This window comes from Aspergillus foveolatus (genome assembly GCF_047715535.1).
Source record: "Aspergillus foveolatus strain CBS 279.81 unplaced genomic scaffold BDW70scaffold_96, whole genome shotgun sequence".
NCBI classification, from domain to species: Eukaryota; Fungi; Ascomycota; class Eurotiomycetes; order Eurotiales; family Aspergillaceae; genus Aspergillus; species Aspergillus foveolatus.
In genome coordinates, this window is record NW_027396160.1 from 36,881 (window position 1) to 61,610 (window position 24,730).

The 24,730-nt window shown below is 49.9% G+C and overlaps 8 protein-coding genes across 8 annotated transcripts; 5 read left to right on the forward strand and 3 right to left on the reverse strand.

Moving 5' to 3' along the window:
* Nucleotides 1–630: 630 nt before the first annotated feature.
* On the forward strand, nt 631–1,329 carry BDW70DRAFT_153940 (uncharacterized protein; the record flags this gene model as incomplete). Its single annotated transcript, XM_073739741.1, has 1 exon — nt 631–1,329. One exon carries the CDS (start codon nt 631–633, stop codon nt 1,327–1,329), a length of 699 nt encoding a protein of 232 aa, XP_073591550.1.
* A 2,244-nt stretch (nt 1,330–3,573) lies between these two features.
* On the reverse strand, nt 3,574–4,991 carry BDW70DRAFT_124880 (Fructosamine kinase-domain-containing protein). The gene is made up of 2 exons (XM_073734846.1): nt 3,942–4,991; nt 3,574–3,883 (listed from the first exon to the last, which is right to left on the reverse strand). The coding sequence occupies exons 1-2, from the start codon at nt 4,895–4,897 to the stop codon at nt 3,757–3,759; spliced, it is 1,083 nt and encodes a 360-aa protein (XP_073591551.1). The 5' UTR covers nt 4,898–4,991; the 3' UTR covers nt 3,574–3,756.
* A 2,875-nt stretch (nt 4,992–7,866) lies between these two features.
* BDW70DRAFT_144435 (WD40 repeat domain-containing protein) lies at nt 7,867–10,618 on the forward strand. Its single transcript, XM_073738249.1, has one exon. It carries the CDS (start codon nt 7,902–7,904, stop codon nt 10,584–10,586), a length of 2,685 nt encoding a protein of 894 aa, XP_073591552.1. The 5' UTR covers nt 7,867–7,901; the 3' UTR covers nt 10,587–10,618.
* A 1,105-nt stretch (nt 10,619–11,723) lies between these two features.
* On the forward strand, nt 11,724–13,175 carry BDW70DRAFT_153942 (major facilitator superfamily domain-containing protein; the record flags this gene model as incomplete). The annotated part of the gene is made up of 2 exons (XM_073739742.1): nt 11,724–12,294; nt 12,511–13,175. 2 exons carry the CDS (start codon nt 11,724–11,726, stop codon nt 13,173–13,175), a joined length of 1,236 nt encoding a protein of 411 aa, XP_073591553.1.
* Nucleotides 13,176–16,256: 3,081 nt separating this feature from the next.
* Nucleotides 16,257–18,336, reverse strand: BDW70DRAFT_124888 (uncharacterized protein). The gene is made up of 2 exons (XM_073734847.1): nt 17,731–18,336; nt 16,257–17,681 (listed from the first exon to the last, which is right to left on the reverse strand). Exons 1-2 carry the CDS (start codon nt 18,204–18,206, stop codon nt 16,373–16,375), a joined length of 1,785 nt encoding a protein of 594 aa, XP_073591554.1. The 5' UTR covers nt 18,207–18,336; the 3' UTR covers nt 16,257–16,372.
* Nucleotides 18,337–18,995: 659 nt separating this feature from the next.
* On the forward strand, nt 18,996–20,528 carry BDW70DRAFT_144438 (uncharacterized protein). Its single transcript, XM_073738250.1, has one exon. The coding sequence runs from the start codon at nt 19,666–19,668 to the stop codon at nt 20,464–20,466; it is 801 nt and encodes a 266-aa protein (XP_073591555.1). The 5' UTR covers nt 18,996–19,665; the 3' UTR covers nt 20,467–20,528.
* Nucleotides 20,529–21,222: 694 nt separating this feature from the next.
* On the reverse strand, nt 21,223–23,589 carry BDW70DRAFT_164213 (uncharacterized protein; the record flags this gene model as incomplete). Its single annotated transcript, XM_073741439.1, has 6 exons — nt 21,223–21,507; nt 21,579–21,893; nt 21,983–22,562; nt 22,616–22,995; nt 23,064–23,485; nt 23,565–23,589. The coding sequence occupies 6 exons, from the start codon at nt 23,587–23,589 to the stop codon at nt 21,223–21,225; spliced, it is 2,007 nt and encodes a 668-aa protein (XP_073591556.1).
* Nucleotides 23,590–23,890: 301 nt separating this feature from the next.
* Nucleotides 23,891–24,159, forward strand: BDW70DRAFT_144442 (uncharacterized protein). Its single transcript, XM_073738251.1, has one exon. The coding sequence runs from the start codon at nt 23,918–23,920 to the stop codon at nt 24,128–24,130; it is 213 nt and encodes a 70-aa protein (XP_073591557.1). The 5' UTR covers nt 23,891–23,917; the 3' UTR covers nt 24,131–24,159.
* Nucleotides 24,160–24,730: the final 571 nt, after the last annotated feature.

The window sequence follows — 24,730 nt, forward strand, 5'->3', positions numbered from 1 at the left end:
GTTTCAAGCTTGTCATAATTACTGCTTGAACTAGTCTACGAACTCTTGTATCCTCAGTCAACAATATTATTATCTTGCCTCTGAATTCAATCCATCCTCAGCAACTTGCAAGGGTATTGGCCAGCGGCAAGACTTTGAAGCTATTCTTCATGATATGGAAATGTTATGTGATGCTCATTCTGTACACCAGGTGTACGGGATGAAACTGCTGGCTGGCTTACGCCGTTGTGATACCGTGGCTTGGCCGCAATCACCAATTCCTGAGGATCTGACCCCCTCAATGTATCGTATTGCGACTGAAAGGCACGGAAGAAGATATCTATTGTCAACGAGATAGATAATCAATCGTTATATGGCGTCCGATCCTTAGTAGGCTACGTTCGTGTAGTTGATACAGCTTCCTTCTGCCCTTTCCCCTCTGAGCATCTACAACACATATCATGATCTGTGAGGGGTGTTTTTCCTTAGGAAGAAGTCTTTTTAGACTTGGAAACTAGAAACCGCTAATGCCCAGTCCACACGTGTCAGCCACCGGATTAAGGCGGTTTCTTCGGTTTATTTCCCCTCCATTCACCCCGTCGCTTTATCTCCCGTCCACATCCGTCATATCATTTCCCCATACTAAACAGCATGGCACATACCACAGGCCAAGCGAAGGAGGCCCGCCGAGAGCACCGCTGCAAACCCCGGAAGCCAGAATTTCCCATTGAGCGCACGGTGACCACCATCGACGGGCTCTGGATCTACGGCTGGCCGTCCAAAGGAGGCCTGATTGTGCTTTCCCACCCTACAAGAGTTGATTTCGATTATCTGAGCTGGGACTATCTCGATCCCCCCAGGAAGCGGGACCAGGACCAAGACGCCGAGGACGAAGTCTGCAAGATGCTCCTCCGCCTCGGAGCGACCTGGTACGACAGTCGATCGCGCTACAACCTCCTCGCGGCCGTTGCCCGGAACGTCACAAGCGCACGAAATCAGTTTCTTCATGACGAGGTCCCCGCCGCGACGACGGTGGAATCGCTCTGGATGCGCGTGGGATGGCCCAGCACGGGCGGGCTATGGGTGGCCGAATTCATCAACGGCGCGTTCGAAGACGTCGTGGATGACTCGGTTGAGTGGGATGAGCAGGATGGCCATTACGGGAACGCCGCCGGCCAGATCGTTCTTGCGAAGGATATGGATGAGAGATGTGAGATTCTGAAGCGGCTCGGGGGCAGATTCTGTGCCAGTCTAGATGATTATCATGGGAATGGGTGCTTGAAGATGTGGGAGCAAAAGACTACTGGTGAGGTTGGGCCGCTTGTTCGTACAAGATATGTCGAGCGGTAGTCCGGCCAGACAGCTCACTGGGCTAGGTAGATACTCTCAGCCTAATGTGGCTGGCAGGAGCTAAGAGTGACAGTAACTGTAAGAAGGTAGAATATCTGTCTTCCTATCTAGCATCTCTGTTACGGTTCGAGGAGGGTCGATTATTAGGAATATTTATATATCTGACTAGCGAGTGAGTCAACACCATTGAATGAATCTCCACCCGCTCATTTCTTTTAATAGGCCAAATACTAGAGCCTTCATCAACCAAATAATTGCATTTATGTCTAAGATTAATCTTCTGCTGTCTCTTGATAGGAAAAAAGGTCACTACTCCCTCAGAAACGGCAGTCCCGGATAGTTATCGCATATTAAGAGAGAAACCTTATAAAGTCTTCTTCCAGCAACGATAGCTGCAGCCTATGAGAAGGAACGAAGGGCTGCTCCAGGCAAAGAACAAAGCTCCTGCAAAGAAGCGTAAATTTTGGACTACAAGCCAAAAACACATTGTAAGCAACTTTTAAATATGAAATAGCGGTAATAGTACATTATTAGGTCGTAAGACAATTTCTGTCGAGGGCACCAAGGTCAACAAACCGCTCATCATCCCTGTTTGCGCTAACTTGATCTGCTGCGCGTTACACTAGGATGACTGCGGCGATGCCTACGTGGCTATTGTGTCTCAGCCTTGGAGAAATGAAGTGGAAGGGGAGATCTTCAATGCATTATTATCTAGGTATGAGGCTGGTGACGAGATTGCACAGGCGCTAGTTAAGGAGTACAAGATTAACCATAGGTAGAGTTTGTTGATAGTTTATCAGAGGGCGAGAACCCGTGGTCGCCTACGCTGATTGACCGCGTGGACTGGTTCCGAGAAACTCTGGAAAGTCACTGGGTGGACGGAAGTAAGGCCCTTATTTTTTGGAGACAGTGCATTTGTATTGACTCTCGTATGAGGCGGCAGCGCAAATGGGACACGCAGATATTGATAATTTCAAAAAAGTGAGGGCGTTTATGGGCGAGGCAGACTTGATAAGGGAAGTGAGGTAGCTGCATCTGGTTTTGGGCTATTGCAAGAGGATGTCTGTCAGTTACAGTACAGTTCAATCATAAAAGACAAAAAGACATTGAGGAACGTGCATATTTCAAATGGATGTAGATCAAGGCGCAATCCAGAGTGTTCTTTTAAATAGACAGCGATCGTGTGGTTGGAACCGTATTCGTATCCGTGCCCTACTGTTCTAGGATGCAAATACTATAGCAGACAGAGCTTCAAATATCTATGTATCCACTACGGGCTTATTGCCTCCGGAAACAAGGTAATCAGAGACGCAGTCCTCCGAGACCGCTTAGCGGATCAATACGGCTTTCTTTGTTTCGAGATGGAAGCGGCCGGAATACTTGACGACAGGAGTAGACGATAACACGCGAATATTTACTTATATGTCTGGTCCCCGCCGCCATCCGTGCAATCAATCATTAAAACGGTCCTGTTCCTGGAAAATTGACTGGACTATACTGTAATTATAGATTGTAGAGAAGCCCCTTTAAAGGCACTATATTTGACCTAGGATTTTCTTGTGTCTTCATGCCCCAGTGACTTTGGCTGAGGACAGTCGCGTGATGGTCAGATATCAGAACCCCGATACGAGTAATGGGGAATGCCTGTTCGGTCTGTTCTCTGCCGGTTGATGAAAAAGAGTTGATTTGGTCCCTGCGAACTCCATATGGACATACAGATGCTGTTGCTGAGAAAGTTGCTAGCGCTGTTGGGCAGGCATCTGCTGCCAAAAGAGTATCTGGTTTGTGTATTGTGCCCGAAATATAGCCGCAAACACCTCCTATGAGCCCTAACTTCCTGTGCAGAGATTGGATCACTGAGCCAGGATGGCAGCTGGTTCCACTTCTGATCCCGAATGCAGACAACATACCATTAGCGTAAGAAGCGTACTGAATGAAATATCTGCCACGGCACGCTTCAAAATGCGTCATATACAATGAATTGTTGTTTCTCATCGCGCCGCTGGGTAACATCGCCTCGTTCTACGCCGTCTCAATAAGCGTAACTCAGATCTTGACTACCTCCAACAGACTCCGGTACTGATACGTTCCGACCTTTCTGCACTCCACGTTCCGGTTTCATTTCCGCGCAGTCTCCAAAGACATTCCTTACCCCGAGATAATGTTCCCAACTACGGCCGAGCGTTGATACTACGAATAGAACTTTGCTCAGATTTTGTTGTCGTAAAGTCCGGTTGCTAAGCCCACAAAACTGCAATACTAAAACTATTACTCTGTACCACAGATGAAATTAGTGGGCTGCAACGGCAGGAAATGTAGCAGTAAGTCAGATTGATTCCCTTATTGAAGGGTAAGTCGCAAAAGCAGAAAGAGAATAAATTAAAATCCCAAGCTTTGTGCCGAATCAAAGGGGTGTGGGATTACATTTTAAGCTCTAGTATGGTCTCGTTCGTCCGAAAGTAGAGCTCGATCTGATTCCACAAGCCTCCGAGGCCCACTACCTTCCTCAAAGGGCGCATACTTATCAATCAGGTAATATAAGTCATCGTAAGCCCTAGGTTCAGATTTGGTTAAGCCGATGCAGAAAAGGACAGAGGAAATACAAGACTCACGTCTGACGAACAGCAGTCCCCTGGCTTCTATGATTGACAGAGTAAATGACATTATAGTATACCGAATACATGCGAATTCTGTCATCCCATTCCTGCCGCGGCTCACTGGGCGCGAAATAGCGTAAATAGGTGCGTGTATACACCTTGTTGTGAATCTTGTTGTAGCTGCACCGCCAATTTCCAGTCTCCATCTCATTGTGCGCGTAGAATGCTGCAGAGTCGAAAATATAAATTCTCCCTGTTTCGAATGAAGTCCCCGTGTTCCCCTCCCATAGATCGGCGTGGATTAAACATGGCTTTATTCTGCGTCCTTCAGCTTCCAGCGCGCCAATCAATCGAGGGATAACCCGTTCCAGGGCCCTCTGGGAGAGCCTATTCAGATCCTCCCATACTCCGTTAACTATGGAATCCTGGTCTAGGACATGCCTCAAAAGCTTGGAGAAGAAGACAGTCCAGCTGCTCTCCCAAGAAACATCCTGGGGTGTATTTCCCTGGCAGGTTGTTATATGGAAGCCAAACATGCCTGTGGGGGAGACGCTGTCGCGGTGCAATCGGGCGAGCTTGGTGCACAGTTGATTGGGCTCTGGAACTCTGTCACTCATATCAACGAACTCGGAAAGAAAGAAATATGTCTTCGGGTCTGGCTGATCGAACTCGCCCCAGCAATAGGGTTCTGGCACGAACTCTGGCATTGTTTTGTAAAGTTCGGACTGGGCATTGAATTCTCCTTCCATCATCAAACGCCCAGTGTCTCCATTGGCACACTTCAGGAAATATAGCTTTTCACTCCCATCTGGATCTTTTACGCAGAGGCGCGCTGTGGTGGTCCATGCTGAGGTGCCGAAACGGTAGGCGGACATAATCTGCGAACCGGGCGGAAACTGGCTGGCGACATTTTTATCCACAGGGAAGTCGCCTGTGAGTGCGCCAGCAGCGTTTGCTGAATTTGAGGTCATGATGAAGAAGTACCGAGCATGGAGGTGTCGAGACTAAAAAGTGGGAAGACAGGAAGGTTATATAATGTGATCACCTAGTGCCCTTACGATCAACTATTTTAACAACGGGCTGACACTCAAGCACGGCGCTATTCACGGTATTTATAGCCCAAATACCCTGGCTTTGCACGTGCTCTGGGCTACCTTGCGTTCTGGCCAAGATCATCAACGAATAAATAGAACACAAATTTGTCTTATTGTATCAGACAGACTTATCCCAGTATCCCCGGAGTATCTCAATTCCAAGGGATCTGAGACGGGAGGACTCCCATAGGTACCGGTAAGCCGTGTTCAATGGGACATGAGCTGCCTGCCGTAAACTCTGTACCTAGATTAATCTGTGGCCGCTCCCCTTGTAGTAGTCGCACATGGCGTGCGGTCATTTATCAAATGTTAGTCCCTACATAATGAGTTTGTCTAATACCAGTTACTGCCTAGTCAACTGGACGGGACGTATATTCTGCCGTTTACTTGGCTTCCCCGCACATCGGCCATCTTAAGCGCCCTCTTGAGAAGGGTGAGGCAGTGCTTCCTAGCTGCCGGAGTAAGACTGGTTTGCTTCGTGCTCGCTTACGCAACAGTCAGCCAATCATCATACATTTTGGAATTGTGATACGGCTAACGATTCATATCAAACGGAAGGCTGGCAAGGCTGAGATAAAATAGAAAATAGCGAAACGCGGCGCCTCCAATGTCCTTCGCCTCCCGTCTCCCGTTTGACTTTCCATAAACGATAAACCAAGTTGAAAATCAATGTGGCTATCTTGTACTGGAGACCACAATCATGGTACGGCCCCAGACGAGAAGTAAATAGCATGATCTCTTTGATGACACCTAACTTTAGTTCAAGCAGCTTTCGTCAAGACAAACCCGATCTCCTGATACGCATTTCTCGACTAGCTCGCAAGACCCTGCTTGGAAGAAAGAAACATACAATGCCGACGAAGAAATCCATGAAGGTTCAACAATATCATCAACGAAAACTCGACGCTCCTTGTCTCGTCACTGGCTACCGTTCAGATCTTCTTCTAGACGCCGTAGTCCGTCGCCCGAAACACAGTCAAAGTTTGGACTGCACGTCGTTCACCGACCGGAGACAATTGCACCAGTAGACATTGTCTTTGTACATGGTCTTGGTGGGGATCGAATATTGACATGGTGCAAGCATAGGGACAAAAGACTATACTGGCCGGAAAAGTGGCTTAAACAGGAGCAGAGCATTGGGCGTTGTCGCATTCTATCCTTTGGGTATGATGCCAGCTTTGGTATGGGTGCGGTCAAGAGCATCTATAGGATCTCAGATTTCGCCAAAAGCCTTTTGCACGATATGAGATTTGGACAAGATAGCAATGGAAATCCTCTAGGACTGGGAAAAGTACCGACGGTATTCATTGCACACTCTATGGGTGGCCTTGTTGTTAAGGCAGCGTACCTTTTGGGGCAGAACGACGAGACATACAAGGAAGTTGTGCAGTCTATCGGAGCAATTATTTTTCTGGCGACACCTCATCGTGGTGCGGACTCAGCTGCGACACTCAATAACCTGCTTCGAGCCAGTTTTTTATCCTCCAAAAACTTTATCGCAGAGCTTCGACGTGGCTCCCCTGCCCTTGAAGACATCAACGAACAGTTTCGGCACATTGCACCCAAGCTGTTGATTGCCTCATTCTACGAAAGTCTAACGACGAAGATTGGGATACACTCCGCCATGATAGTCGTTAGAGACTCTGCAACACTGGGATACCAACAGGAAATTTCAAGGGAGCTCCATGCGGATCACCATGAAGTGTGCAAATACTCGAGTCCGCAAGATGCGAACTACACCAGTGTTCGCAACACATTAGCCTCATTCATTGCGCAACTACAAGCGAGGGGCATCGGGGTTATCAATGATCTTATGGCTGAGGAATCGAGAAAGATTGAAAAGCTGTTGTTGGTCACACCCAAACATGAAGAGGAATTCGAGACTTTGCGTTCTTGGTGGCTGGAAGGGACCTGTAATTGGATTTTCGACGTCGCTACCGTCAAGAGCTGGCTGAAGGATGAAGAAGAGGTAGAAGAGGTACCGATCGTGCATTTCAAAGCTCCGCCTGCGAGTGGTAAATCCGTTCTAAGCGCGTACCTTGTTCGCGAGCTTCGTTCTCGCGGCCATTCTGTCTTGTATTTCTTCTTCAGATCGGAGGACTTTGACCAACGGACTGTGAGTTTCTTCTTGAGGTCAACGGCGCTGCAGCTGGCAAGCGTCAGCCCCGCGTATAAGGAGAAATTGCTTCACATAGCTATTGGCGGCCACAGCGTGATGACCTCGAGCTCCGCGGATGTCTTCCGAAAGCTGTTTCAATTCGCTTCCTCGGGCGTCGACTTCCCGTATCCTTTGTACTGGATTGTCGATGCGGTCGACGAGTCAGAATCAACAAAAACTGTGCTTGAGTACATATCCAGAATACGCCAGGTCATCCCTTCCCTAAAGGTCTTATTCACTAGCAGGGAGTCTGTCACCCTCCCGGCCGACCAGAGAATCGCGACTTTCTCAACCTCAGCAGAGGTCAAAGGATCTGTTCTCGATAATTCTTCGGACATTAGAATCTATCTTAAGCGGATGATGCATGAAATGGGCGGGAAACAAGATTTGAAAGAGACGGTGATGCAGACAATTCTGCGCCGGGCACAAGGGAATTTTCTTTGGGTCCGGTTGGTTGTAAAAGAGATTCTCAGTTGCCATACAGAGGAAGGAATCGAGGCGGCCTTGCAAAGCATGCCTAAAGATATGGATCAATTATATGAACGTATGGAGTGCACAGTTTTATCAGCACCCCGTGCTGAAGACAAGGAGATCGCTCAGATGATCCTTCAGTGGGTCGTTTGCTCCCGTTTTCCCATGACTACCGAAGTTTTGAACCAGGCCTTGAACAAGAAATTCATCGATCTGCGGAAAACCATCTCCCAAGTCTGTGGACAGTTTGTCATGGTTGACCCCTCTGGTCAAGTCAGGCTTATACATGAAACTGCTCGGGAATACCTGACAAGAACTACAGCGAGTCCCATTGCCATACGACTACCAAGAAGCCATTACTTACTCTTCGAGCAAACAATATCGGCATTACTACCCCCTGACGTCCGCCAGAAGGTTATCAGAGCGCAACAGTCTCTCTCAGTATCGGAGCCCTTTCTGTTGTATGCAGCCACGTCGTGGATGTATCATCTGCAGCAGTCAGGTGAAATAAGCGACCAGACCATCGACCATTTATCTCGATTCTTTAGAACGACCTCTGTGCTTGCATGGATCCATTTGCTGTCAGTCACCGACCAGCTGGATCGGCTGGTCAGGGCAGCCAAGATTGTGTTGGATTGCGTTAAAGCTTATCGCAAGTCGAACATGACAAAAAATCCACTGTTACACAAATTATCGGATCTGGAGCTTCTTGAGAGATGGTCTGCAGATCTCTTGAAGATTGTGGGGAAATTTAGCTGGCAGTTGATGATACACCCTGAAGCCATATATAGCCAGATTCCGCCTCTATGCCCTTCCAGCTCTGTCATTTACGAGCAATTCTACCAACAAGACTTCGCAGATATCAAGATCTTGGGAACCTCGCAAACGGATTGGAATGACAATCTTGCTCGGATTCCACTACCACGCGAAGAGGAAGGCATCAAACTATGTTGTTTCGCACGGTATGTTGCTGTGCTGACAAGCTCTGGCAGGGTAACGATCTGGGACGCGAACCACTTCAAGCAAGTCTGTTCTCTTGTACACCAAGAGGCTGTCACTTCGATGTCTTCTAACCGGTACGGCACACAATTGCTCACCTTCGGCCTAGTAACATCCAAGCTGTGGTCTGTTCCCTCAGGGGAGCTGTTGGCCACTGTTGTTAATCCTGCTAGTACCCGATCATTGTCTGTCACATTCAGAGATACCGATAAGAGTGTCCTTGCTGCCTGCACAAATCGAGTCATCTATTCTCTGGACCTTGAAGATCTTGCTGCTGGTTGGCGTGTGCTTAGTCGAAATCTACTCCACGAGCGGTCAGAGATGGGTGGAGCTATCGTCAACTCACCGAGGTGCGTATCATTCAACGGAGATGCGAGTCAAGTTGGAGTTTCGTACCGGGGCTTTCCACTATCGGTGTGGGATCTCAACGAGATGCGGTGTATCGCCAGGTGTAGGAGACCGACGCGCAGACCGAGTAAGCCAGAATCAGGCGAGGTTACTTGGTTCGCGGTCGATAGATTTACCTGGAACTCCGTTACCGGTCACATCATTGGCTTGTACAAAGATGGTACGGTATTCAAATGGCACCCTGCAACGAACGAGTATCAGGAGGCTTCCTCGTCTGCCGATGAGGTGGCTGCCAGTCCCGACGGCTGTTTATTCGTAACAAGCAGCAGCAACGGAACCGTCAAAGTGTGGAGCTTTGAATATCTGTCTGTCATATATCAGCTCTCGTCTGGTGACCTGGTTAGTGAGCTGGCATTTGCTCCAGATAGTAGACGGTTCTATGACATCCGAGGCTCTTTATTAAACGCGTGGCAATCCAACAGTCTACTACGATTCCTCGAGGTAGATGAGACTTTCAGTGATACATCCAGTCAGGATCAAAGATCAACTTCGTTTTCGCATATATCCGAAGCCCATACTGCGTCTTATGGGGCAGTGTCTGTGATCAGAGCCAGGCCAGAGCACGGCTTATACTGCGCTGGTAACGAGGAAGGAATTGTGACACTGTTTGATGAAAAGTCAGGGGAACTGGGGAAAATTCTGGAATTTCCCAATTTTGTCAGCATCAGTTGTCTTGCGTGGAGTAATGATTCAGGCTATGTGGCCGGTGCAGATCTCGCAGGAGACATTGAGGTTAGAAAACTCACTAAAGTGAAAACTACCGGCAACGGCCTGACTCAGGTACAGTCTGTACCTCAATCAAAGCCCGTTCTAAAGAAGGACGGCAGCGCGATATGTGATATTCTCTTCAGTCACGACTCAACCCTTCTACTTATTATTTCCGGTCTGAGCGCATATATTTGGTCAGTGGAGGAAGGATGTGTGATGACCGAGAAACCAATTGCGCAAACAAGCACTCAGACATGGGCAAACCATCCTACACAGCCTGGGACTCTGCTGAGGTTTGCGGACAATGGTATCACAGGCTATCGCTGGTCGGACTTCTCCGAGATTGCGACTGCGTTATATGATGGTTTACCACCGCGCAGCGAGACAAATCGTCCAAGACTCAAAGGTGTGAGGTTTAGCCAAAATGGCAAACTTGCCATCCTCCATCAAACAGATATTACAGGCGTGGAGAGGTTGTTCATAGTCGATATCTCAGCCCTACAACTCAAACCTGGAAGCACTTCAAGTATTGTGAGGCTCACAACAATAGTCCCAGCAGATGTATCAAGACAGGTGGAAGTGGTACTTGGCATCCTCCCCGGATCAAGGTTTTTTTTTCTTGATAGAAATTTGTGGCTCTGTTCTGTTTTCCTTAATAGTTCGGTTACGGAAGATACCATCGAGCGTCATTACTTTTTGCCACGCGACTGGACAACGACAGAACATTTCCAACAGTGTTTGCTGTTGGAGAATGGTACACTTCTTTGCCCTAGGGAGAATGAGGTGGCTGTGATCAAAAGCGAGCTGAGCCGCTCGTACTGACAGTTTTCAATGTGCCCTGACGACCCATCACTGTACGGCTTTATCAGGCTGCCATCTCTTTTGGCATTAGTTATTGCATCGGAATAGCTAGTACTGTAGAGATAATGCGTAAATAACTGTACACGAGCTCTAGGTCTCTGCTTGTAATCTAAGCACAACACTTTGCGAGTAGGAAATATATAATATACTCTCCACGTTTGTAAGCCGTATGCACGACAAATTCTCAAACGAACCTGTACTATCTATATCCTACACCGGTTTAAACAATAGAGCCGTTCAGGATATCCAGAGACACATTGTTTTCTCCACTGATGAAAGGTGTAGGACGTTTAGGCCAAGTATGAAGCTGGATATTATATTTGGAACATCTTGGCGAAATATATTTTAGTACTTAGCTCTCTTTGTGCAGCTACATCTCCCGACAGCGCTTATCAGGGTTGGTGCAAAATGTTCGCTATAGACACATATCTCAGTGGGTTTTAGGCGCTAATCACCATCTTTGACGCCTGGGACGGGCCAGTGGATGCTCCAAATGTATTCGTGAGTGCTTCAGCAGACATATAATCCCTCTTTAAGCCTGAGGTGGCCGTGGCCCCTGTCAGGTCGTTCTACACTGGAGGGGTTTCCTTTCAGTCCAGTTCGAAGCGCTGTATAGGGAGCATTGAATTAAGAGCTGTGGTGTGAAAGTCTGTAATCCTAGTTTCACATAACGCATGTATTGCGATCTCACCATCCCCTCTTGTTGCACTGAATCTCGAAGGATTATGAAACAGTAGTTGCTTCACGCGCGCCGTAAACTAAATCGACCAGCTGATTCGCTTGTTTAGGAGTTGTAATGCAAAGCCCTGTTTTCTGTTTTACCCCGCCTGCTTTGCTGCAACTCCACAGATTGCTCGCTCCGTCAGCCTTCATCTAGACGAGCCCTTTTTCTACTCATCCACTCCTGGCAAATCCAGATTGTCACGAGCAACAACTGTTTTGTTCCCTTCTGAGACAAAATAGATACAGAACATGTCAACGGCAAACCCTTCTACTGACATGGCACCTGCTGCGAATCTTCCGAACAATACCCTGGAAGCAAGAGAGACTCCGGCGTCAGCTACAAGACCGTACACTTCGTTTACATCTCGTGGAAGGATGTTCATTGTTATCATTGCGGGTTTTGCAACCATCACATCTCCTCTCACGGCGACGGTCTACTTTCCACTACTGCCTACACTAGAGGGGCAATTCAGGGTGTCACCGCAGACAATCAACATGACGTTGACAATATATATCATTTTTCAAGCCATATCTCCCGCAATATTCGGGCCACTTTCGGACACCGTTGGCAGACGACCTATCTTCCTTCTTACACTTGCTATCTATGCTTTGGCTAATCTTGGCATGGCATTGAACAAGCATAACTATGGATTTCTCCTGCTGCTTCGTGCGCTTCAGAGCTTGGGTGCCAGTGCTGCATTTGCTATAAGCTATGGGATTGTTGCTGATGTCTGCGTTTCAAGCGAGAGAGGAAAGACGATGGCTTGGGTTAGTATAGCCCTAAACCTGGGAACTTGTCTAGGCCCCGTAATAGGAGGTCTGGTTGCATATCTCAGCGGAAACATTGAATGGGTCTTCTGGGCGCTATTCATTGTTGGACTTCTTCTATTCTTAATTGTCGGAATGTTCTTGCCCGAGACCGCGCGCAATCTCGTTGGGAATGGAAGTGACCAAACAGAGAGGACTCTACGGCAACAGTGCTGGTGGAGTTATATTCGAACTGTGCGATTGGACAACAAAGAAGAGAATGAACAAGACCATCGAGAATACGAAGCTGCAGCTAGGGCTGAGCAAGGAACCCTCAACCGGCTGATAACGAGGATTTCTGCCCCTTTCAGTATTCGAATGTTCGCCGCTCCCTTGCGAATTATCTTCTTTCCAGACGCCTTTTGGTGCCTGTGGATAAATGGATCGTTCTACGCAGTCGATTATATCCTTGCCGCTACGGTTCCCAATATTTTCACGGACATATATCAATTCAATACGCTACTAACAGGTCTAGCCTACCTTCCAAGGGGGATAGGCATCATTGTCGGCAGCTACTGCAACGGCAGGATGATGGACCATAACTACAAAGTCACAGCCCGCAAGCATAACCAGCCTATTAACCGTGTCTTCGGTGACAATTTACAACAGTTCCCAATTGAACTGGCGCGCTCCCGCGGTACTTATTATCTCCTAGTTATATCGACTTGCACACTGCTTGCTTACGGCTGGACGGCAAATTATAAGAAGCAGTTTACAATTCTGTTGATCCTGCAGTTTATTCAGGGGTTTTGGGGCACTTGCTTCTACACGATCTATAACACATTATTAATAGATGTTTTCCCAGATAACCCTAGCACTGCAGCGGCAAGTGCAAGTATAACAAGATGTGCCTTGGCCGCGATAGGAGTCACTACTCTTCAACCCTTTGTGGACGCGGCAGGATTAGGGTGGTATTTCACAGCTCTTGGACTCTTTAGTGCAGTATGTGGTGTTGTGGCCGTTCGTTGCGTTAGAAAATATGGTATGCGGTGGAGACAGCAGAGGTATATGAACACATAAGCTGTTATACATACGTCACCGCTGTAATTGACATGGTTATCGCGATTGGGAGGAACTTTTCAGTGCCATGGGGAAGGGCAGCCCGCGAGAAGCATTATCTACAGCCAGAGTCTGGTACATTGTTCCAGTCTTGCTAGCGCAATATTCTCCGTTATTTCAGATAACATAGAGATAATTTGACCTGCATTGACAGGTACGATGAGGTGACCTATCGTTGGGATCAACAACAAGCCCTGCGAACGCCGCAGAAGATGGATTGCAACATACCTGGACGAGAAATTTGATAGAGGCCCAAACCACATTAACAAGCTCGGCGTTACTCTTGAGCAGCAGAGTCGATAACGCCGGAGTAGTGGTGGATTCGTTCCAGCAGCTTGTCGACATGTTGTTGACTCTTTCCTTGCTTCCTTGTTCCCTTCTGCTGTGCATTTTCGCAGGCAACCAATTCGGCGACCACGTCCGAAAACGTTGTGCTCTGCGAGATCTTCTGAAAGTCATCGCTTTAAAAATGTGCCGGAATTGCGCTATGGCATCTTGATACGCCGTAATCGGCGCCTTCCCCCTATCTGATCCGACACTCAGTTACCGCCATCGAAGCAAATTCAGCGCATATTAAGGAATCTGCTGGAGGGTTGGAAAGACTGAGTCTTGTTCGAATCCACCAGCCTCTGATGCGTATGAATTAAGGCCTTGTCAGTTAGCTGGGAAGTGCCAGCGGCTGACTGCCTCAAATCGGCAACAGCGTCCATGGCGAGTGTGAGCGGCTCGGCGCAGCAATCACATAGTATAGGCGCATAATCGGGCAAGGTGTGATCATGGCGATTTTGGCAGATTAAATCAGATTCGGCGCGGTCCATATTCTGTTCTAGTGGGGGCGGCTGCTTGGGCGATGGCTGCCCTGGTGATGCGCTGAAGCGAGACAGACAAGAAGGCTGCCAATCACAGCGAAGTGATAGGCAGTTTCTGTCTTGGAATAGGGACGAACAAACAATCTGAATGTAAGCGCCGGGGGCTGTTAAAGGCTCCAGAGGCTTGATGGTCCAGTGTATATGGAGAGCTAGCTGCGTCGAAAAGAGAAAGAGTATACTCCAGGTACTTTTGAATTGCCTAGACAGAAACACAACTTATATAAAGAGGAGTTCTAGAGCAAAAAAGAATGAAGACGGACTTTCTTGTCCTACGCAGAGTGGAATTGGGGGCAATGCTGGTCAGCAGGAATGCGCCCATCTGCGAATACCAACAAATCAGCATCTACATTTTAGAGGCGGGGTACGACTACGCACCGCACTGCAACGAAGGCTACGGTGTATAGCAGCTACATAAGGCATACTTGACTATTCGGTTGAACTCGATGACTTGCCACATTTACGATGGGACATAGATGAATGTGGCTGATTAGGTGCAATATAGCTGACCTCTGCCCTCGGCCTGTCCGACTTTTTCATACTCTGTCTCCCTTTCAATAAACCACCAGAACAGCAACATCAATACTCTTCCTCCGGGGCGCATCCCGCCCGATATCTGGACTCTGAAACGATCCATGAGGACGTATCCATGAGGACAGTCTACGTCAACAATTGATCAGCTCGACAGCAGAAGGCCGAGAGCAAGGAAGACATACGCTTCGCAACCCCATCCATCGAGTCAAACTGCTTAAAGACCCAAACCTCATCGCAAGACTGGCGGTCCCGAAAGTAGAACTTGTAGTGTGGACTGAAATATAGAAACATATTTTCTCCCTGGAAACCCTGGAGAGATGGGATCGGCTTCATGAAACCATGCGCATGTCGCATAGGGCAAGAGGCTAGTCGCGGAGTTGGGGGACGAGAGGTCGCCAGACACTATAAAGCAGACAAGCATTGTTAAGGCTCCACTCCAATCAAGGGAGGAAAATAGCACACTTGAGAATCTGAAAGCGGCGAGTACGGGTGGCCTCAACTTCCTCCGGCATATATTTTTCCACTCGTCGCACGGCACCCAGAGGAGAGCATCCGAAGTCAGTTACCCTTTTCCGTTCTGGAATATTTTACAGAGGTGGTAAGATTCAAAGATACTAAAAGCATTATTCTCCGAGGTAAGTATATTGTTACAACCACCAAAGCTGCAGAGATCCTGGAACAGCCGACTGAAACGGTACAGGTTACGCGGCGGGCGCACTACAAGCACGAGATGCGCCAGTTGTCTTAGAGGGACACGTCCACCCTGTCCGTCTAAACAGCACAACCCAACTCGCCACCTCAGAACCCGCCCTATCCAAACAACTGGCATCGAAGTACCCACTGGTGGTTAGGCCCTGCTGGAGCCAAGTTTTCACAGGCGTGACAAAGATCACCATATGTTATGTGATGAGCTCCAAGAGAAAGGTCCAGCAATGGCCATCGTGCTTAATAGGGGCGCCAGCTACTGGTATTGTCTGTTCCTGCTGCGCTCACTCAGAACAGGCAGATTCACCCCTCGCATTACTCGGCTCCCTCGATACTATCAACCAGGGGGAGGATGGAGCACATTCCCGCGTCACTAAGGCGAGGTTGGATTTCGCCCTATGTCTTCTTGCCAGAAGTGGAACTATGAGCAGATCCATTGCCGTTAAATTCATACAGTCAACTATGAAGTTGGATGCCCTAGACTGCAGGACAATTGGAAGCTTCCGATGAGTAGATACAGCGGGCTGGCTACGAGTCAGGCTGTCAGACAGGCACATAGACGAGAAGTTTCGGCTAGGCTGACCGTTCTGATGAGATTCACTATACCGCAAGGCGCTTTCTGTTCTATTACTAACTCAAACGTCTCTTGCTAAGGAAAAATGCCGCCTCGCCCGACTACCCTTCCTAGTCCAGGGCCAGCCATCTAATTCAGAGAGAAAAGGAGAAAAACAAAAAGGAGATGGATTCGATCCCTTCTGGGACCGTCTCTTTATTCTTTCCCGCTAAATCTGCTGTAGACAGTCGATATTTTTGTCTTCTATATTGATTATATATATCCAGGTCAGTTTGCGCGTGCAGTTTATCATATTCGCGCAGCTTGAGGTTTGCCAAATTCATTAGGTTAAAGTAGTGACGGCACGGGCTGTAGCTAATACTATGCAAACTGGTCTTGAAATATAAAACGGACGTTTAGGCTCCAAGAATACTACTATCGGCTTGAAGTAATCACCTCCACAGTCCCCTGATGGTATGCTATACTATGCTTCGCCAAAACTAGTAGTAATCCTCGCCCTTAGAGAGGGCCGTCACCGAATCCTTCGTCCCAAACGCCGCATGTCTACGCCGCAAATTCCCGCCCTCAATCTCCCCAAACTGCAGCCGAACCTTACCAATCTCGTCTTTCAGTGGCTCAGATCCCAAGCAATGCCCAATAACCAATCGGTCCAGCTCCGGATTCCGCGTCGTCATCAGGACGCTTGAAAACGAGGTGCCCTGAGAGACGCCGTTTCGTCGCAGGGCGAAGAAGCCGACGATGACGCTCGCAATCGCGATAGCCACGGCACTCATGTAGGCCGCTAGTAGGGTTGTGCCGCCGTAGAAATAGTAATTGCGTAGGGTGAGGTCCGTTACTTTGACGGTGGCGTTTCCGCCATTGAGGCTGAGTAGGCTATAGGTGAAATTGTGGCTGAGGTCCTCGATTGCCTGGGCCAACGTACCGTTCCGGCACAGATTGGTAGAGTCAATGTCATACCGGTAATTGTAGGCGCTGCTATTCCATACGTCAGCACAGGCAAAGAGGCCGGTATGTGCAAGAGATGTATCGGTAAATGGTGCTGTGGATGAAGCAGTCTCATTCTCAAACAGTCCTCCTCTCTTAGTCATAACCAGTTCACCTTGAAGAAGACCAGAGAATATCAAGTGAATCACGTAGAAGCCCGCATTCACTGTTGGATCTAATACTGAGTACGAAGGCTGTACAGAGCGAGAAGCATCCCATCCGGCCCAATTGGCATAGGCGACATGATCAACTGAGATTGGTGTCAGTGTCTGGATGCCATTGGTGAAATGCAGGCCGACGACATAGGAGGTGTTCCAGAGTTGGCAGACAAGCTCGGTGGGCTGTGTGGCGTTGTCGTTCCACAGCGGATTGCTCCCTGCAGCTGATATGAAAAGTGTATTGTTGAGGTCCTCAGGCTTAGTCCCCATGTAGATTCTTGACGTCTGGAATTGCGGCTCTGGGATTTCGCTATCCCACAGTTCTTGGGTGACCCCGTCTATCTCCACAAGAGCTTCGCTCAATCGCTGGCATTTGTACGAAGGACCCCAGAACGAGAGTTCGTAAGACGAGTTGGAGAATGGTGCAGAGACTGGAAGCACTTGTGCAGATGAGGCCATGGCTGTGAAAACGCGGGCCATGTCGGCGGAGGGAGAGCTGATGGCGACGCCGCTGTATGTTACCTCATCACGCCAGTAGGACAGGTCAAAATTGACGTTTGGAACGAGGCGCTCGATCTCGTCCCAGGCCGGGTATGTAACCACGCTCAATGTCGCAGGCGTAACAATTGCCGTCAAGGGGATAAGCCTGGTCAAGTCTGAGATAGGCTGACCACGAGACATGGCGGGGCACATACCAGGAAACAATCGCCAGCATGGTCAGTGTCTTTGCATACAACCACAAGTCTGGGGTGAGAAAGGCCAGAGGGCTGCCCCGGACGGCAAACATGCTATCGATCCCACTAAGCCGGACACTCTTCCGGCGGAGGGTAGCCCAGGTCACCTGGACCGCGGCGAGCCCAACAGCAGACACCAGACATGATTTTATCAGGAAGGCAAAGCCAGTTCCAATCCGAATTGCCCACGTTTGTTGCTCGCGAGATGCGACGCGAGCGCCGCTGAAGCTTCTGTAGTAGTAATGATGACCAACGGAAAGCATCGCACCGGAAACGACCAGCCCGATCATCAAAGTTGGACACCTCCAGCCAATATCCCATGCGGCCGGTGTCTCTGTCTCCTGGACTGGATTCGACAGCGGCACCGGCGCTGGGGACCGGGGGCGTTTGTCATCGACCGAATCATGACCAGTGGGGTCATTAGTTGGCGAAGACATATTATACTGGGTACCTGGACAAAAAATGAGTCCAGCGCCGTTACAGGGTTTGCAGGCAGGGGCTCTTCATTAGTTCTTATAGGGATTCGAGCTTCTGACTAGGCTGTCAGGGCCATTGTGCGTGCCAAGGAGGGCCATTGCTCAGTCCTCCTGCGGGATCTTTCTTTAGAGACTTCTGTCTGCGCATCAGTGCTGTCTCCCTTTGAATGCTTTCAGGGACGGGCGCGGGCCATTTTTTATAGCCAAGAAGCCATTCTGGGCGGGGTTTGAGGCTGAGCCCACCAATACTCTTACCAGCAGGGACCGGGGCAAGAGTTGATTGGCAGTGCACACTCCACTGCAGGGAACGCACAGAGAGCAGAAGCAAGATTTAAAAACCGCGCTAATCAGTTAGGGGGCCAGTTGCGATAACTATAGCCGCTGTCATGCATGGTGGACCACTAAGAGCAAGTTCAATCCGCCGAGGATGCAGCATTTAATAATCGGTGCACTGTTGACTGCTGTAACTGGACAGGACGAGAACGAAAGAGGTGCTGGGTAAAGATATTAGGAAAGAACAATAGAAAATAAATAAGGTCATGGAGGACGGGCAGTGTACCCTCCTTTGAGACATACATACAATGCCGTAGACCATCAACTGCTCCTTGCGGTCCCTCTAACAGGTCAGCTTATCCGAAGCGCTGCCAAGTACCATTAGGCGCAGAATACGAGGCCCGTTCCTGTTTCTGTCCTCAGGCTTCATCTGACTGGAAATAACCCGCTGTGGCCCTTTTCTTTGTTATCTGGATCCTCGACCATAATAGTAGCGGGTAATCTGTTCTTGGAGCTTTGTCTTTCTTGGCTATGCTTGCCAGGTGATAGACGCGACATCAGTACCCACTGATATGTCCTGATAACATGACAAGGCATTAGGGCTGAAGGCTGCGTGCTGGAACACAAATATTACTCCCACCTGCATGAGAGCTCATCACAGAAGCGGGTGAAGAACTCCAAGAAGATCGAGTAGCTCGGGAGCGCGCAGATGCTCTTGCTCAGCTCGAAACACTGGGGTCATGGAGGATCATACCCCCCGGCCTGTGACTGAGCTTCCCGCTGACTTGCCGAGTCTGATTACACAATTGCGGGAAGAGTGAAGCCAGCTGGGTGATGAAGTGTGATTCCCGACAACAATGGACCGCAGGAACTTCCTGAATTGGCGCCGGCCGCTGTTGATCTTCTGGACAGTGTTGGGGGTGGGACCACGGCGGGTGCTGTTAAACCTGTGCTTTCTCAACAGGGGACCGAACGACAGGGAGCGGCTTTACTCGATCCAGAACAGGCTCAGCGGCAGGCATTCGAAAGGCAGGAAGGGGAGGGTCTTCTATTTGATGTTCCTGTGCTGGAAGAGCCAACAGACCCGGCAGTAGAAGAAGCTCGGGGACGACCAACTCTGGAAGTTCCCGCTCTTCACCCTCGAAGTATGCACGAGCGTCTTTCCAGTGGTGTGCAACCAGAGCGGAGGGTCACAGTCACATTCTATGTCTACGAGCGACAGGCATGGAAAAAGATGGATATGGTCTTTGTGAGCCCTACTCAACTCGCAGAGGCGCAGATAATCGCGACCGATATGCACGAGATCCCAGCCAATATGCACCGCTTTTACGATGGTCGACTACGTAAAGTTGCCGTTGATGAGTGCGTTCGCGCAGCGATTGACGATGGCAGTTTCACCGTCCTTACGAGTCCTGGAAAGGACCTGATAGTGACTCGGCATCTTGTCGCGCCTGTCGCAGAAATATTTAAGTCTTCTGGGAATGAATGGCACGATCCTTATCACCCTGATAAACGGTTAAAATCAAACGCCGGAGCCCCGTCGGCTGGTTCCGTTCAAACGCGAAAGGATGCAATCTCAGGAAAGACGGAGCGACGTGGAAGAACAGCCACCAGACCGCCCCAGGATGTGCGGTCCAATCCGGCGGAGGCAGGTTCTCAGCCTGTTACCATCGTGTTTTGCGCCCGAGAAAAGAACGGACATTGGAAGATGGTGCATGAGGTCCTTGTTGACCGGTCCGACCCATCACAGGTGGAACGAGTGGCAAGGAAAGAGGCGAGAAACCGGCAGGCCACATTCTATGATAAGAACCTGCGAAAACTTGCTCCGGCCCAGTGTTTTGAGGCGGCAATTGAGGATGACACAAATAAAATCTTTATGAATTTCGGGGGAGAGCTTGCGGTGGACGAAGACACAATAGAGTCGATCGCTCGCGAAGTGGAATTGTGATGCGAAGGAACTGGAAGACAGTAACATTGGGGTGGTCGGCAGGCCAGACGGGCCGCAACCATGTAGGCAGACGACCGTCTGGGTCTTGAACCTGCCGTATAGACACCAGTTCGCGGTCCTTCGTCTGTGGTGGTCGTACGACCGCGGTCTGACGACCGGCCTGGTCGGGAGCGCAGGGTCTGGCGTTTCTGGTGCTATGTCAAACGGCCTATGCACCAGATCTTACTCGCCAAGTCATCAGCGTCTGGACCTACCATCTTAGGCCTTTGCTCTGCCCCCTCTGACCTTGTAGTGTTCAGACCACAAGCCTATGTCTGATTTGGGCTTAGAACCCCGGTTAGATCTCCTTCACGGGCTTTAGGCCAGATCGGTCGTGTGGCTTGCGGTGTAGGAGATACCCTCCCTATCTTGATCCTGAGATAAACGTTTTTCATTTAATCCTAGTATGCCTTGCTTCCTGGAAGATAAAAAATATCTCGCTGACATGACGCCGAGGAGGCGAAGAAGACTTTCTTGCCTTTCCTTAAATTGAACGAGTGGAAACTGAACCATGATTGAATTCCTGTCTGCCATTGATCGGAATCTCATCAAGCAATAGCCTGTTCGCCTACCCCAGCCACTGCAAACAGCAACCCAGCGTACACGTAGTTGGCCAGAGCCATGACAGGAATGGCAATTTGCCGACTATCCTCCTCCTCATCATTCACGGCAATGGCATAAGCCAGTCGCGAGATATACTTGGCCACTTTCCCTATTTCAGTCGCGATGGCAGTCGCTTGCCGGTCGCTCTTGGGCTTTTGGCTCCGGCCTGTCAATATCCACAACCAGGTACTGCTGCTTGGTTTGGGTTTCGGCAAAGAGAGCGCCGGTGACGGTGATATTCTGGGGTACTTCGTTTACTGGATCAAAGGGCACGACAGTCCAGGTTGGGCTAGCCACCCACGAGGTGTCGTTGCTCGAGTTCCCGAGCGACATGAACAGATGATCATTCCCATCTATAGTAACAGCTATCGTCAACCCGATGCTGCCGTCGATAACACTCTGCCCCACATCAAAAGTGCGTACAAGGGCATCAGAGCTCCGGCCAGGGAAGAGTAGTTCAACGGCAGCACTCGAGAGATCGTGTACCTGCCACCCAGTTGCGACGACCCGCTGTTCTCCTCAATGACATGAAACACCCCCGATGAGTCGACCGCGAAAAGAAGTGTATGCCCATCGCTCGTCTGCAATGCCTCAAACTTGCCCGTCGGGGAGGCGATCTGGCCTTGCACGTAGTTGTGCATCAGTTCTGTGGAGGTTGTCAGCTTCCCTACAATCCCTGTTTCCGGGGCAGAAGTTGCAGGAGGCACAGGTTGCGAGTTGCTAGTCAAGGGTTGGCTTGCCGCACCTTCCTCCTTGACTGGCTCGGCGTGCTGGGGCGTGCTGACCTCGGTGGTAGTAGTAGCAGTATCTAAGTAGGTAATCTCGCAGAGCAGGTCCTGATGGTCCGAGAAGACGGGGTCCTGTAGGTAAAGACCTTTGCACCGGGGAAGACAAAGTTCTGCAGCTGGCTGATCGGAAGCTCGTGGAGACCGCCTGGAGAGAGTTCATTCACGTTCTTCAGCACCTGCTGGAATCCAGCAGAAAGTCTGCACTCTTTGAGAAAGTTCAACATCGATGGTTTACCGGTTTCTGCTTGACCATGGAATGTGGGAATGGTCTCCGAGGTGTCGGTGGGCTGCTCGGCGCTCTTGACCAGCTGAAATCCCACTCTCGAATCGACGGAGAGACCATATGTGTCGGATAGAGTTTTGTTCACAACGTTCATACTGAAGCTGTCGTCTCCGCTGTGGCCCTCGGAGCCGTCGTCGTTTGGTTTAGCCATGTACACGGTTAGGTTGACCAAAGAAGACTGGAAGACTTTGACAATCGACCCCTCGAAGGAAATGTCCATGGTGTATTTTGTGCTCACAACGGTATACACTTGAAAGGGACCGTTGTACTGCTGATACCCCTCGCTGCTCTGTTTGCTCTCCATGTGGACAACGTTTGCTCCGCTCGCAGGGAAGGAGGTCTCGGGTGTGCCATTGGAGAAAGTGATGTACTTAGACATAACCCTGGGCGTATAACAGGAGGAGTTGCGCTATCTTTCCTGTTATCCGCGATATACCCTGCCAGTACGTTGCGGTTGATCGCCATGGCACCACTGCTCCTGCTGACGTCCCCAGGCTGCATCCAGTTCCAGTCGAGACCGGAGATCCGTGGAACGGGGTCATTGTTGACGGCGCAGAGGTAGTCCAATGTGGTGACATCCCTTTCCTGCTGAGTTGGATTTGTTATCGGTCGGTTGCGAGCATCCTTGGGGGGATTCACAATGCGCTCAAAGCCCGTCAAGTGGAGGGGAGATTTCTCCTCAGGGTGCGCGACAGCGGTAACTGCAACCAGGGGAAGACCGCGCTCTTTGGCGTTCTTGATATAGATGTCGCGAAAGTACGTTCCCAGGATGTTCTTTGCCTCGGGGTCGGTCACAGTGTTGAAGTCGGGAATGGTCTGCAAGACAGCGTTTTCCAGATCGAAGAGGAGCTGTTGGAGGCTGAAGCCGTACCAGAGAGATTTACAAGTGCCTTGCGCAGCTGATTGCGGACCTTGGGGTGGGCGTTGAAGTATGGCGTGTTGAGGGCTTTGTCCAGGCCCGCGATAGTGAGGTCAACAGACATTTGCATCGACCAGGGTTTGCCATCTGGGCCCTGAGGCTGTTTAAAGACATTCCAGATAGGGCCTCTTCTGCCCCACTTGATTGAGACAACCGTGACCTGTTTGCAGAACAAATTGACGGTGACATTGCTTGCTGTGTTCAAGGTAACGAGTGGGGGCAAGGTGCTGGGGGAATGACCAAAGGGGATCCCCATCTGCAGCATAATTCCTACGCCAAAATTGGCATCGGAAAGGGCTTTGACGCGAAAGTCACCAGGATGAGTGCCTTCGGGGATGTCAAAAGGATCAATGCCACCACTGTTCTTCCTGACATTGTCTCGGCTCACTAGAGAAGAAGATGGTGATCAGGGATCCCAGTCACAAAACCATTTAGTCTGCGCGAGACACGCCTTCTCCAAGAGCACCTCGGCGCTCGCCGGCTCTATCCATCGTTGACAGGGTATTGCAAGAATAGCGGCCAGCCAATGGTTTTCACAAAGTGATCGAAGCCAGCCAGCCAGGTGTACACTATCTCTGGCACACGCACGCTAACAAACAACAATCCCTGGACAGGCGACGTTGCCGTTCGTTGGAGGGGTTCTGTTCATGAACACATGATCTTGATTCATGTCATAAACGAACGGAAAGTGCCCGCGCAGGCACTGGCCTAGCCTCCGCCTCAGGAAGCCTGTTCTCAATGGTTATGCACCCGGTCCCCAATCCGGCAATGGCCGATGGGGAAAGAGGGTTACCGCTGCCACCAGTGGATCTGCAACGAATGAGTTCGTACCAGTTCAGACGCACAGCCAGTGAGACCATGGCTTCGTGGCTCAATCGCGATTGCGCTTCGCCGACTGGCCCACGTTTAGCGCCGTATCAGCTCGCAGCACATGCAGCTCTGATGAACTTAGCCACAGGCATCATCCTGATCCTGATTAGACTATTCATGTTTGCCATCGCAGGACAACCCCGATATTATCGCGTCTTCTAATTCACTCAAGTGGTCACGGCACCGTCAACTGACCGGCATTGGATACTAGGCGTATCTATTAACAACTTCTGCTCCCCGTCGGTAGCCTGTATCTAAACTCACAGTGTGTTAGATTATTCTTTCCGTGGTGTAGCAGCATCTTGCGCTGAGGACTTCAATATCTACCATATAAAAAAGCTTTCAGCGAGCTGCGGGTCAAGTGTTTATTTACACGGTTTGGAGTGAAGGTGCTCCCCACTCACCTCAACCTCGACCTTAGTCTCCCCTGAGGTTCGATCTATTCTTTATGCAGGGTCGGGCAGCTAGGTTGAAGACTTACTTGAAGGCATAGTGCCGTTTCCTTAGGCCTGTCGGTCCGATCGCGCCTTGTAGTGTGCCTTTAGTTATCCGCAAAACTCATCCATTCGGACTCGAATGCTTGGTTCACGGTTTAGTAACTCAGGCGAACTATATGAGGGTGCTACAAGGCTAGCCTCGAGTCTAGACTCATGAACGAATGATGGATTATCCGTGACTTCCAGCCCACCCACACCGCTTCCCGCTGTGGGTGAGCCACACCGTAACCGCCATTTTCACCGTAACCGCCAATTTCTCAATAAC